Below are 12363 nucleotides of genomic sequence, written 5' to 3'. Positions count from 1 at the left end.
ACACTGGAGGCTGAAGTTGCAGTGAGATGAGATCATACCATTGCACTCCTGCATGGGTGACAGGGAGACCCCGTCTCAAAAAAATAAAAATAAATAATCTTATCGGACCAGCATTGTATAACGCAGGCCACTGTTAACCAAAACATTGTTATGGAGCACATGACTGTATTTGTGTGTGTGTGTGTGTACATATATATATATATATATATATATGAAAAATACTAGAAGGATAAAAGTAATAATTGTTATTGTTATTAGGGGATGAATAAAGTAGAGGAAGTAGGGTTAGAGAGAGTTCTCTCTGTATACATTTTCATGCATTTTGACCTACCATGCTACTTTTTTAAACTAAATATTGATTAAAAAACTTAAAATGTAAGTAAAGTACTTAATAATGCTAAATAATAGGTAGATTTAAATGAGAAGTCAGAAATCATTTGGCCCAACCTCCAATGCAATGTAGGAATCTCTTTAATGTTTATCTGTTTTCCTAGCATTTTAGAAAAAAGATGTAGCCAAATTATAGTAAATAGGAGAGTGGTATGAGACAATTCAGAGAAGCTGCTTGTTATATCTCAACCATTCCTGAAAAAAAATCAGTGATATAAGCACAAAGGCTGATTAATTCCAGCAAATACATGCTGAGTCCCTGTTGTTTGCTGTATTCTGAGAATGTGAAAGATGATTCTCAAAGAATAAGAGGAGTTCCTATGCTCAAGAAATTTGAGGCAAGACCATTTGCTAAGCTTTAAGTATTCAGAAACGAAAAAGGTATCACTGGAATACAGATATTAATATATACAGAGAAACCTTTGTGGGGGCAGAAAAAGAAGAGGGAAAATGATGACTCTGAAGGGATGGAGAAGAGGCCAAAAGGATAATCAATAAATGCTACACTGTGTTTTTGAGGTTTTTTTTTTTTTTTAAAGACAGAGTCTCACACTGTCGTCCGGGCTGGAGTGAAGTGTTGCCATCTCGGCTCACTGCAACCTCCGCCTCCCAGGTTCAAGCGATTCTCCTGCCTCAGCTTCCTGAGTAGCTGGGATTACGGGAGCCTGCCATCACGCCTGGCTAATTTTTGTATTTTTAGCAGAGATGGGGTTTCAGCATGTTGGCCAGGCTGGTCTTGAACTCCTGACCTGAGGTGATCCACCTGCCTCAGCCTCCCAAAGTACTGGATTACAGGTGTGAGCCACCACGCCCGACCTTTTTTTTTTTTTACATATATTTACATTTATAAGCTGACTAGTAGGTCTTTTAACATGTACATATGAAATAAAATTCTAGATAAATAAAATCTCTTTACATTATTTAAAGAATATTTAAACTTATAGCCTGTATTAATATAAACATCTTAATCAGGCCACGTTTATCAGTTATTGTTGAATAATGCAGTCTTTCACATAATTAAAGCTTTAATTTGTATTCCAAAGTAGTAATATTAAAAGAAACCTCGGCTGGGCACGGTGGGTCATGCATGTAATTCCAATACTTTGGGAGGCCAGGGTGGGTGGATCACAGGGTCAAGAGTTCAAGACCAGCCTGGCTAACATAGTGAACCCTCATCTCTACTAAAAATACAAAAAATTAGCCAGGCATGGTGGCAGGCTCCTGTAATCCCAGCTACTCAGGAAGCTGAGGCAGGAGAATCACTTGAACCCAAGAGGCAGAGGCTGTCGTGAGCCGAGATCACGGCATTGCACTCCAGCCTGGGCAACAAGAGTGAAATTCCATTTCAAAAAAAAAAACAAGAAAGGAAAACCTTTCGGAGAAATCTGAAAGAAGAGTTCCATCATACATACTGAATTACTAAAAGAGATGATATGTCCCAATTTTTCTGTAATTAAAACATTGACTTGTTGACAAAACACAGTCAAAATCTTGAGTTAAAAGATTATCCTGATTGTATGAAAGTTTAAAAGCCCATAAAGCAAACTAAATAGATTAACTTGTTAAAAAGTACTCAAGACTAACATGTTATTCTAATAAACAGCATGTGGTATATTATTTGAGGACATTTTGGATGTCCTCAAAAAGGCAATCTGTAACAAACAGCCACAAACTGTGCTAAAGCATTAAAGCCTTTTTCAAAGTATATTCCTAATGCAGAAATCTAGAACAAATGGGCTGCAAAAGAATATGTAAAGTAAAAGGAATTCCACCAGTAACTATAGTGTGGTAATTATAAAACCTACTGCCAATAGAAAAACAATGCCAGGATGATCACTAACACTTATTTTTAAAATGTTAATCTGTCTTCACAACATTGTTATCACTCCTCAAAAATTCATATAATTGGGCCTTCTTTAAAAACCCTAAAGCCACTCTGTATCTTCCCAATAAGCCATCCAATGACCTTCAGAGAACCTCTCAACCATCAGTCATAGCGTTACACTCCTTTACCTCAAGATCATATTCACCTCGTCCCTAAAACTACACGTAAGAATCCTAATTCTCTTGGTATAAATCTTTCACAATGTTTAAAAAAAAGAACTCAAAATATACGTAAAACCCTTATAAGCACTTCAACTAAGCAGATAGTATTACTCGCATTTGACAAACATAAAAACAGAAATCTACCGCATAACACCATAACCCTAGCATTTGAGAGTAATAAATCTACACTCTTTGATTACTCAACTGGAATTAAAACTAATTCTTTTCGGTGTCCTACATTTTAAGAAATGTATTAAAAAGGCAATAAAACCTTATCAAAAGCCAAAATATACTGCATATTTCTAAATATCACACTATTCTGCAATATTTTAAGGCAGAAGCCACAGAGATTGAAGCTTAAAAAAAAAATGAGAATCCTTAAGAATGAAACTAGGGGCTGGACACAGTGGCTCACCTCCGTAATCCCAGCACTTTGGAAGGCCAAAGATGGTGGATCACCTGAGGTCAGGAGTTGGAGACCAGCCTGGCCAACATGGTGAAACCCTGTCTCTACTCAAAATACAAAAATTAGCTGGGCGAGGTGGCAGGCGCCTATAATCCCAGCTACTCCGGAGGCTGAGTCAGGAGAATCACTTGAACTGGGAAGGTGGTGGTTGCAGTAAGCCAAGATCACGCCACTACACTCCAGCCTGGGTGACAGAGCAACTCTATCTCAAAAAAAAAAAAAAAAAAAGAATGAAACTAAAGAATATTGGCCACAATTAAGACACAACAAGCAATATTGTACTACAGGTACTACAAACAAGTATTTTAATGGCTCAAAGTTTTTTTTCAACTTCTGAAACAATCTAAATGTTGCAAAAGCTTCTTTCCAATGCTCTCAGACTAAGCTTGTTTTTTTCTTGTAGATCAGTAGGAGTTGTTGGTAATGGGGTTCAAACCACAGAACATTCTAATGGAAAACAGACTACTACTGAGGAAAAATCAGACTACAGTTTAATTTCATAATATAAGATATTTACATACCAGCACAGAATATCCCTGGGACTTCACTCCTGATTATTATGGTCCGTACTTTCTTATCAGATTTCAAAGCATCCACAGCTTTTGATAGCTAAACAGAAATAGGAAGCATACGAGGGAAAAGAGAAAAATAAAATTTTACATTGATGACAAGAATGTATCTTAATATTAGAAGCAAACAGTTTAATCTTTACACTCACCATTTTTATAAGATTTTTACTGAGTGCATTTTTGCCATAAGCTCTGTTTATTCCAAGCACCACAATTCCTAGTTAAAGGGGAAAAAAAGTACAAGCACTTGAGTGAGCGAGGCATTCAGAGAACGGATTCTACATCACACATCTAGCTAACTTCGAACTTAACAAATCAAAGAAATTCAGGACATCACATTCCCTTCCACTGATCTCTTCTTAAGCACCAAGGTAATTTGCAACATTTTGGTAAATTTTACATCACTAACTCAAACTAGAGGGAAGACCACACTTATCAGTGAAAATTTTAAGTTAAAGGATACTATTTAAAATGTGGTTTCATCATCTTCAAGTAGATACAGAAGTAACAGCTAATAAACTTTGCTACATGCAGGTATTACAGCATCTGCTTTTTCTAGGATGCCAGTTCTAAATATCAATTTTTTTTTTTTGTTCATACTACATCGTTTTCAGTAATTCTATGCCAGGTTTCTCTCCTGATTTCTATCTGATACACTTAACCTGAGGGCACTTCCATTTAGATGTCCAACAAGTACTTCCAACTCAACCTATATAAAACAAAGTTCATTATCTCTCCCACAAACCCAGCTGTCACTCCTAACTGCCCCATTTTTTAAATCAAAAACCATCATCTAAACCCAGCCTCCCATTCCTTCCAGTTACCTATTTTCTAAAAACAATACTAAGCATAGAATTCACCCCCTACTTAAAATCCTTTCATTATTTATTTCAAAATATCCAACTTCAAAGATCTTAATTTGATATTCAAAGTTCTGCACAACCTCTACTAACCTTCTTGTTCCTGGAGTAGACAAATTTTCACTGTGTATCAGAAATACCTTCCACTGAGTCAGGGTGGGTATGGTTCTTGTTTGCAACTGAGTTAAACTGAAGACAACAAAATGTACACATGCCTTTGCTGTGCAAGAAACTGTGCAGAATCATTTTTTAAAGTATAAAAATGAACTTCTGCTCACAAAAGAGTAAATTTGCAAGAATTCCAAATGCTCTCAGTACAGAGAAAAGCATACAGGACTGCTATCTGACGGGATCTGTATTAAAAAGCTGAATAACTTTAGGTAGGTCCCAATACTACTGACAACAGCTGCCACCGGTAGGCCTCAGGCACTGCTCCAGGTGCTTTAAGCGAATTAACTCATGTAATCCCCAACACAACTCAAGAGGTGGGCACTATTTTTATCCTTCGTTAACAGATAAAGAAATGGAGACCTGGAGAGGTGAAGTAACTTCCTTCAGCTATTAAGTGCTAATCTAACTCTTTACTTGAATAAAACTGTGTTCACTGTTCAAGCTTCAGTTTCCTCGGGAAGAAAATCAAGCAGCTAAGACTAGATGTGTCCATTCATTCAAACATACTGAGGATGTACTATAGTGATCAGCAGCCAAGGAACTAGAGTCTAGGAGGGAACTACAAACAGTAATAATCATAGAAATCATTAATAACCAATTCAAACTGCTTTACAAGCTGTAAGTGGTGCCACAGTAACTTGTAACCAGAACTGATAACGGTCTAGGGCAAAAGGAGATGATTAGGGAAAGCTTATCCCAGACAGTGGAGGTTAGAAGGATGAGTAGGAGTTAAGATGAGAGGGAAGGAGAGGGGCTGACTGCCAGGCAGAGGAAACAGGAAAAGCATAAACTAGTCATGGTCCCACTGAATGTCCTGTCACCTACGAGGGGAAGAGAGTGACCAATGAAAGGAAAGAGGTGAGCACAGGCCAGAAATATCCTTCCAGACCTGCTGAAAAGTCTGTTGTTCATCCTGAGACCCACTGAAGGAGTTTACGTAGGTATAAACATACACACATGCACATATAAAACTGGAGGGGGGAATAGTTTCTATATTTGAAGATCATACCAGAAGTAGATAGCGGTGGGAGCTTCAAGACACAACTGGAGTCCAATCAACAGATAACAGGTCTGGCTGAGATAGGCAGTGGTAGAAATAAAGGAAAGAGAAAGGATTCAAGAACCATTCAAAATTTTAAATGAGTTGGCCGGGCGCGGTGGCTCAAGCCTGTAATCCCAGCACTTTGGGAGGCCGAGACGGGTGGATCGCGAGGTCAGGAGATCGAGTCCATCCTGGCTAACACGGCGAAACCCCGTCTCTACTAAAAAATACAAAAAAAAAACTAGCCGGGCGACATGGCGGGCGCCTGTAGTCCCAGCTACTCGGGAGGCTGAGGCAGGAGAATGGCGTAAACCCGGGGGGCGGAGCTTGCAGTGAGCTGAGATCCGGCCACTGCACTCCAGCCTGGGCGACAGAGCGAGACTCCATCTCAAATTAAAAAAAAAAAAAAATTTTAAATGAGTTAATGATGCCTAGACAGAGGACTGATTTAACTGGAAGAAAGTGTTAAGGAGTATTTACCAGGCTTCTGGCTTCAGCAACTGGATGAAAGAAGATGACATTTAATGAGACAAAATCATAAAAAATACCAAGGTGAGGGTGGAGGGGAGTAAAGCTCATGAGTTCTGTTTTGAATTAAAGTGAATCTGAAGTGCCTTTCAGACATCCAAGTTGACACCACTTCCAAGGGCTAAGAGTGCAGGCTCTAAGGTGTGACTGCTGGGGATGAAATCCCAGTCTGCCGCTTACTAGCTATTGGGCAAGTAACTTAACCTCTCTGATCCTCAGTTTCTTACTCTATGAAGATACTAATAGTTCCACACTCCATGGGACTGTATTAGAATCAAATGATATGACAGATGTAAAACTTACAACATGAGCACCCAATTATCCTCCCTTCTAGCATGAACACTTCTCATGCAATAAGTATTAAAGTTTCACCATAATTTCTGCTAGATACTGCTGACATTATTACTGAAGTGCAAAGTGCCATGAAAATGTTTCTATCACAGTCAATTCCAGCAGTTTTGGTCACATATTTGAGACTTGATGTTTTGAGTACTTCCACTTCAAAAAGCTAGAAATCAGTTCTGCAATCTGAAATGAAGTATCTAATATGGAACAACTGTACCATCAAATGTATCTGTAGGCCTTTGGTACTCCAAAATGGAATAAAACCTTAGCTTTTATTCAGCAAAGTCTGAACTTTTTTGTTTTATAACTGTCTCACTTTAATTCACAACTCAATCACTTCTCAAGAACTCAATTATCATGCATCCTCCTCACATAACCTAGACAAGTTTACCAACTCAGAAAAGCTTAGGCATTCACATGCCAACCTTAATTTTCCTGACTTTTCACAAAACATACAAAAATCTTCAGTGAATCTGTAACAAGGTCACATCACAGCATTAATCCTGCTCTATAAAGCTCACACAACTGAAAGACAAATGTAACAACTTTGCTGAGACTTTAAAAAGAAACAGAAATACATTTTGCTTATACAAAATTGAAAAAACACAAAGTGAAAGTCCTCCTTCCCTAGAATCAACTCATTCCCTTCCCCAAAGGAAGCCACAGTTATCACAGTTACATGTAATGTAACCTTCCAGAAAATGTTCAACATATTTACATATAGAAACAGAGTTGTATATTACCATTTGGTTTGTTGTTGCTATTTTACATAAATGGATCATATGTTCTGTTGGTGCTATTCTACATAAATAGGTTCGCACATATTTCTTTCCTTTTTTTTTTTTAAAGAGACAAGGTCTCGTTGTGTCACCCAGACTGGAGTGCAGCGGCTCCATCAGAGCTCACTGCAGCCTCAAAGTCCTGGGCTCAAGTAATCCTCCCGTCTCAGCCTCCTGAGTGACTGGGACTACAGGCAGGCGCTACCACGGCCAGCTGGTTTCACCAATTTTCTATATTAAAGTTGAGTTAATTAACTAAAGTTCTCAATGAAACTCAACTAAAGGTCTCAAAGGAGCTAGAGACCATTATTCTACGTGAAGTAATTCAGGAATGGAAAACCAAACACCGTAAGTTCTCACTTAGAACTGGGAGCTAAGCTATGGGTACACCAAGGCAAAACAGTGGTGTAACAGACATTGGAGAGTCATAAGGGGGCAGGGCGGGAAGGTTGAGGGATTTAAAAAAACTACATATTGGGTACAATGTACACTACTCCAGTGATAGGTGCACTAAAATCTGAGACTTGACTACCAGACAATTCATCCACTTGTAACCAAAAACCATTTGTACTCCAAAAGCTACTAAAATAAAATAAACAAGGGCATTACATAATAAAAACGGGGTCATTTCTCCAATAAGACATAATAATCCTAAATATGTATGCACCAAACAATAGTACATCAAATTATGTGAGTTAAAAACTGATAGTGCAAGGAGAAACAAACCTACTATTATAGTTGCAGATTTTAACTTACTTCTATCAGTAATTGACAGATCCAACAGGCAGAAAATCAGTAAGAGTATAGCTGAATTGAGCACCACCATCAATCAACTAGATCTAAGTGAACAGTCAAGCCAACTGCATATAAAATTCTTTATTTGCAAAAGGCACAATTTTGTACATAGAACATAGTAAGAAATCCACTTTAAAAAAAACTATTAGGAACAAACTAACAAGTTCAGCAAAGTTGTACGATACAAGCCAATATACAAAAACCAATTTATTTTGTGATTTCTATACAATAGCAACGAGCAATCTGAAAATGAAATTAAGAAAAATCTATTTAAATTAAAAAGAATATTTTGGGATAAATTTAACTAAAGTCATGTAAAACCTATATACTGTAGACTGAAAACTACAAAACACTGTTGAATAGAAAAATATATCATGATTATGGATTGGAAAACTTAACACTGTTAAGATGGCAATACTCCCCAAATTAATCTACCTATTCAACACAATCCCTATCAAAATCCCAACTTTTTTTGCAGAAATTCACAAGCTGATCCTAAAATTCACGTGGTAATGCAAGAGTTCCATAATAGCTAAAACACTCCTGAAAAAGAACAAAGTTGGAGAACTCATGCTATCCAATTTCAAACTTCACTACACAGCTACAGTCATCAGTTTGGTACTAGCATAAGGACAGATACACAGATCAATGGAATAGACTTGAATATCCAGAAGTAATCCCTTATATTTACGTTCAATTAATTTTCAACAAGGGTACCAAGACAACTCAATGGTGAAAGACTCATCTTTCCACAAATGGTGCTGAGACAACTACATAGCCACAAGTAAAGGAATGAAGGTAGACCTCTTACTACACACCATATATAAAAATTAACTCAAAATTGGATCATAGTCACAGATGAACATTAACAGTGAAAACCATAAAACTCATAGAAGAAAACATAAGTGTAAATCTTTGTAAACTTGGGTTAGGCAACAGTTTCTTAGTTATAATCTAAGGCATAGCTACAAAAAGAACAAATAGAGAAACTGAACTACATCAAAATTAAAAACACTAGTTCTTCAAAATATACCATCAAGAAAGTGAAAAGACAACCCAGAGAATGGGAGAAAATATTTGCAAACTATCCATCTGACGAGAGACTTGTATCCAGTCTCAACAATAAAAAGACAACTCTCATGCCTCAACAATAAAAAGATAATCGAATTTAAAAAGTGGCAAAGGGGCCAGGCGCAGTGGCTCACGCCTGTAAGTCCAGCACTTTGGGAGGCCAAGGCGGGCAGATCACGAGCTCAAGAGATCAAGACCATCCTGGCCAACACAGTGAAACCCTTAGCTGGGCATGCTGGCGGGCGCCCATAGTCCCAGCTACTGGGGGGCTGAGGCAGGAGAATCCCTTGAACCCGGCAGGCGGAGTTTGCAGTGTGCCAAGATCGCACCACTGCACTCCAGTCTGGGAGACAGAGTGAGATTGTCTCAAAAAAAATTTTTAATAAAAAATAAAATTAAAAAGTGGCAAAGGATATGAGTAGACATTTCTCCAAACGTATGCACATGACCAATATGTACATGAAAAAATGTTCCAACAGGGAGTTGAACCTGATCTCAAGCTCTCCTACAACAGAGCCCCATCATGGTAGCCCTTTTGAAGAGTATTCCTCAACATCTTTTAAAAAAGAAAAAAAAAAAAAGATGTACAACATCACTAGCCATGAGGGAAAACCAAATCAAACCACAAAAAGTTACCATTTCCCACCCACTAGGGGGGCTAATAAAAGAACAATAACACGTGTTGCCAAGATGTGGAGAAACTGGAGCTCTCATGCTTTGCTAGTGAGCATATAAAATGCAGACGCTTTAGAAAACAGTTTAGCAGTTCCACAAAATGTTAATCATTGAATTACCATAGGACCCAGCAATCCCACTCCTATGTGAAAATATAAAGATGACCACAAAAGCTTATATTAATATATGAATGTTCTAAGCAGCATGGTTCACATTATCCAAAAAATGGAGACAATCCAAATGTACATCAGTAACGAACAGACAAACAAAATGCGGTATATCCATACAATGAATATTACTTGGCCATTAAAAGCATAGAGGTGCTAGTTCAAGCTACAACAAGGATGAGCTTTGAAAATATAATGATATGTGAAGGAAGCCACAAAAACACCACTTACTATACTATTCTTTTACAGACAAATCTATTGATACAAAAAGTAGATAAACGAAGGTTTTTTTAAGGCTGGAGGGATAAGGGGGGGAGTAGGCCGTGACTGCTAAAGACTACAGGGTTTATTTTTGAGTTGATAAATGTTCTAAAATTGGCTTGTATTGACAAAGCATAACTGTACATTTTGAATTTTATGGTATATGATTTAAATCTCAATGTAGATGAGATTAAATCTTAATCTTAAAGATTTAAAAATACATACACTGTATCTCAATACATATATGAGATATAATTTACATACCATAAAATATATAAAAATATTATTTTTTAAACATGAAAAAAAAAAACACATGAAAGGAATCAACTTGTTAAATAAGAAAAGGCAGTAGACACAGAAAGACCTGCTACCTCTGCTGCAGTCCACTTGACAGCTTGGACAAGGATGCTGTGGGTAAAGCAGCACATGGAAAGGTTTCAAACACGGGAAGACCTGGTGACAATCTAGATGTGAAAGAGGAGGAAAAAGCAGGTATCAAGGAGGATCTGCACTACGCAAGTGCTTGTTTGCTCTATTTCTGCCAGAAGCTATTCTGACATGGTTCACAAAGATGATCTTGAAATGGTTCATAATTATGCCAAATTGCAGGAAGGTTGATAGGGGAAGGGGAGGAGTCATTCCAGAAAGTGTGTGCAAAAGCTACACACAGAAAAGAACAGGAAAAGGCAGAGCTCAGGTCCAGTGGCAGGGAGATAGACTATGAGACGTCTGACGGATAACAAGGCCCTGCAGGCAACGGCCAGCCTTTGGAGGTGTTTAACTGAGCAGATTCGTGGTTTCTGGCCTTGAAAAAAAGGTAACTCCATCACCCCTGGGAAGAGAAAGTGGGAAGGAGAACGCTTGGAAACCAGGTGACCTATGAAGAAGGCTGTTGCAGGAGAGACCTCTCTCTGTAAGCCATGACCAGGACTCCTGCTCTAAAACTGAGTAGGATGGACAACAATGCAAGAAATAACCACTAAAGAAATTTGGTGTTCAGGCACAGTGGCTCACGCCTGTAATCCTAACACTTTGGGAGGCCGAAACATGTAGATCACCTGAGGTCAGAAGTTCGAGACAAATCTGGCCAACATGGCAAAACTCCATCTCTACTAAAAATACAAAAGAATTAGCCAGACGTGGTGGCGGGCACCTGTAATCCCAGCTACTCGGGAGGCTGAGACAGGAGAATCGCTTGAACCAAGGAGGCAGAGGTTGCAGTGAGCTGAGATCCCACCATTGCACTCCAGCCTGGGCGACAAGAGTGAAACTCCATCTCAAGAAAAAAAAAAGAAAAGCAAATTGGAAATTTGGTTGTAGAGCTATGCCTCCCACAACAAATTACAAATATGGAGCCCAGATAACAGATGAGACCTGGCGTATTCTGCACTACCTACCCCCACCCACCTAAAGTGGCTGTTTGGGGCTTCTGTGACTAGGAGAGTTATCCTATTCCTTAGAGGCTGCTGAGAGCACCAAATTTTGGACCCACCTCTAAGAGAAACAAAGGCACCCAGGAAACCCCTTCACCTGTAGTACCCTTGACCTCATGTTTTTCTTTGCACTGCTTATTGCTGGTTCAACAGGAAAGCAAAGCAAAGCAAAGCATAAGTAATGTTAGCCAAGCCTGAGTCGTAATTCTTGCCAATTCTCAAAGTAGGCGGGGTCAACTTTAAGAAACCATGATGTATGTCCTATCTCATCAGGAAATGAAGGCTAAAGAAAAAAAAAGAAACCATGACGTCCAAAAAACATCTTCGTGTATTATCTTTTATCTGATATTCTCTCTTCTGTCCATTCAAATCCTAACTTAAAGTCTTTCCAGACATTTTGCACAAATATTCCTTTAATTGCATTCAAGTCATAACGACCAAAATAATAGAATATGATGCGTATTAATAGCTATACTTGCAATCCCTTTATATCTAACATATTGTTGGTACACTTAATGGAAGTGAAGTCCCAGCATGACTAAGCTTACCCAAAAGATGGTGGCATTCACGCTCTAATCACTCCAGTGCCAGTCTACGCTTCCAGCTGAATTTCTTACTATTCTGCTTATGCCACACTACTGCCACACTTGCCTTATGTGACGTCCCAAATACACCACACATGTTCACATCTCCATGCCTTTGACCATGTTCTTATCTCTGTCTGGAATAATAAGTAAGGAATAAAGTAATTCATCAAACTCCTGA

General features: G+C 38.4%; 1 protein-coding gene across 7 annotated transcripts in view; it reads right to left on the bottom strand.

Moving 5' to 3' along the window:
* Window positions 1–12363, bottom strand: part of AUH (AU RNA binding methylglutaconyl-CoA hydratase) — a 145452-nt gene that overhangs the window by 131607 nt on the left and 1482 nt on the right. For 5 of the 7 annotated variants that reach the window (XM_033236807.1, XM_033236803.1, XM_033236801.1 and 2 more), the window contains exons 2-3: window positions 3621–3688; window positions 3424–3511 (exon numbers count right to left, since the gene is read on the bottom strand). The exons of 1 other annotated variant lie outside the window; for it this stretch is intronic. In XM_033236807.1, the coding sequence (XP_033092698.1) occupies window positions 3424–3511; window positions 3621–3688 (156 nt within the window). Of the gene's footprint in view, window positions 1–3423; window positions 3512–3620; window positions 3689–12249; window positions 12320–12363 lie in introns of all 7 variants that reach the window. One more of the 7 variants, XM_033236809.1, reaches the window with a different exon arrangement.

This window comes from Trachypithecus francoisi, unplaced genomic scaffold (assembly GCF_009764315.1).
Source record: "Trachypithecus francoisi isolate TF-2019V2 unplaced genomic scaffold, Tfra_2.0 Lachesis_group16, whole genome shotgun sequence".
Lineage (NCBI taxonomy): Eukaryota > Metazoa > Chordata > Mammalia > Primates > Cercopithecidae > Trachypithecus > Trachypithecus francoisi.
Note: the sequence above shows the minus strand (reverse complement) of the source record. Positions and strands in the feature narration are given on the sequence as shown.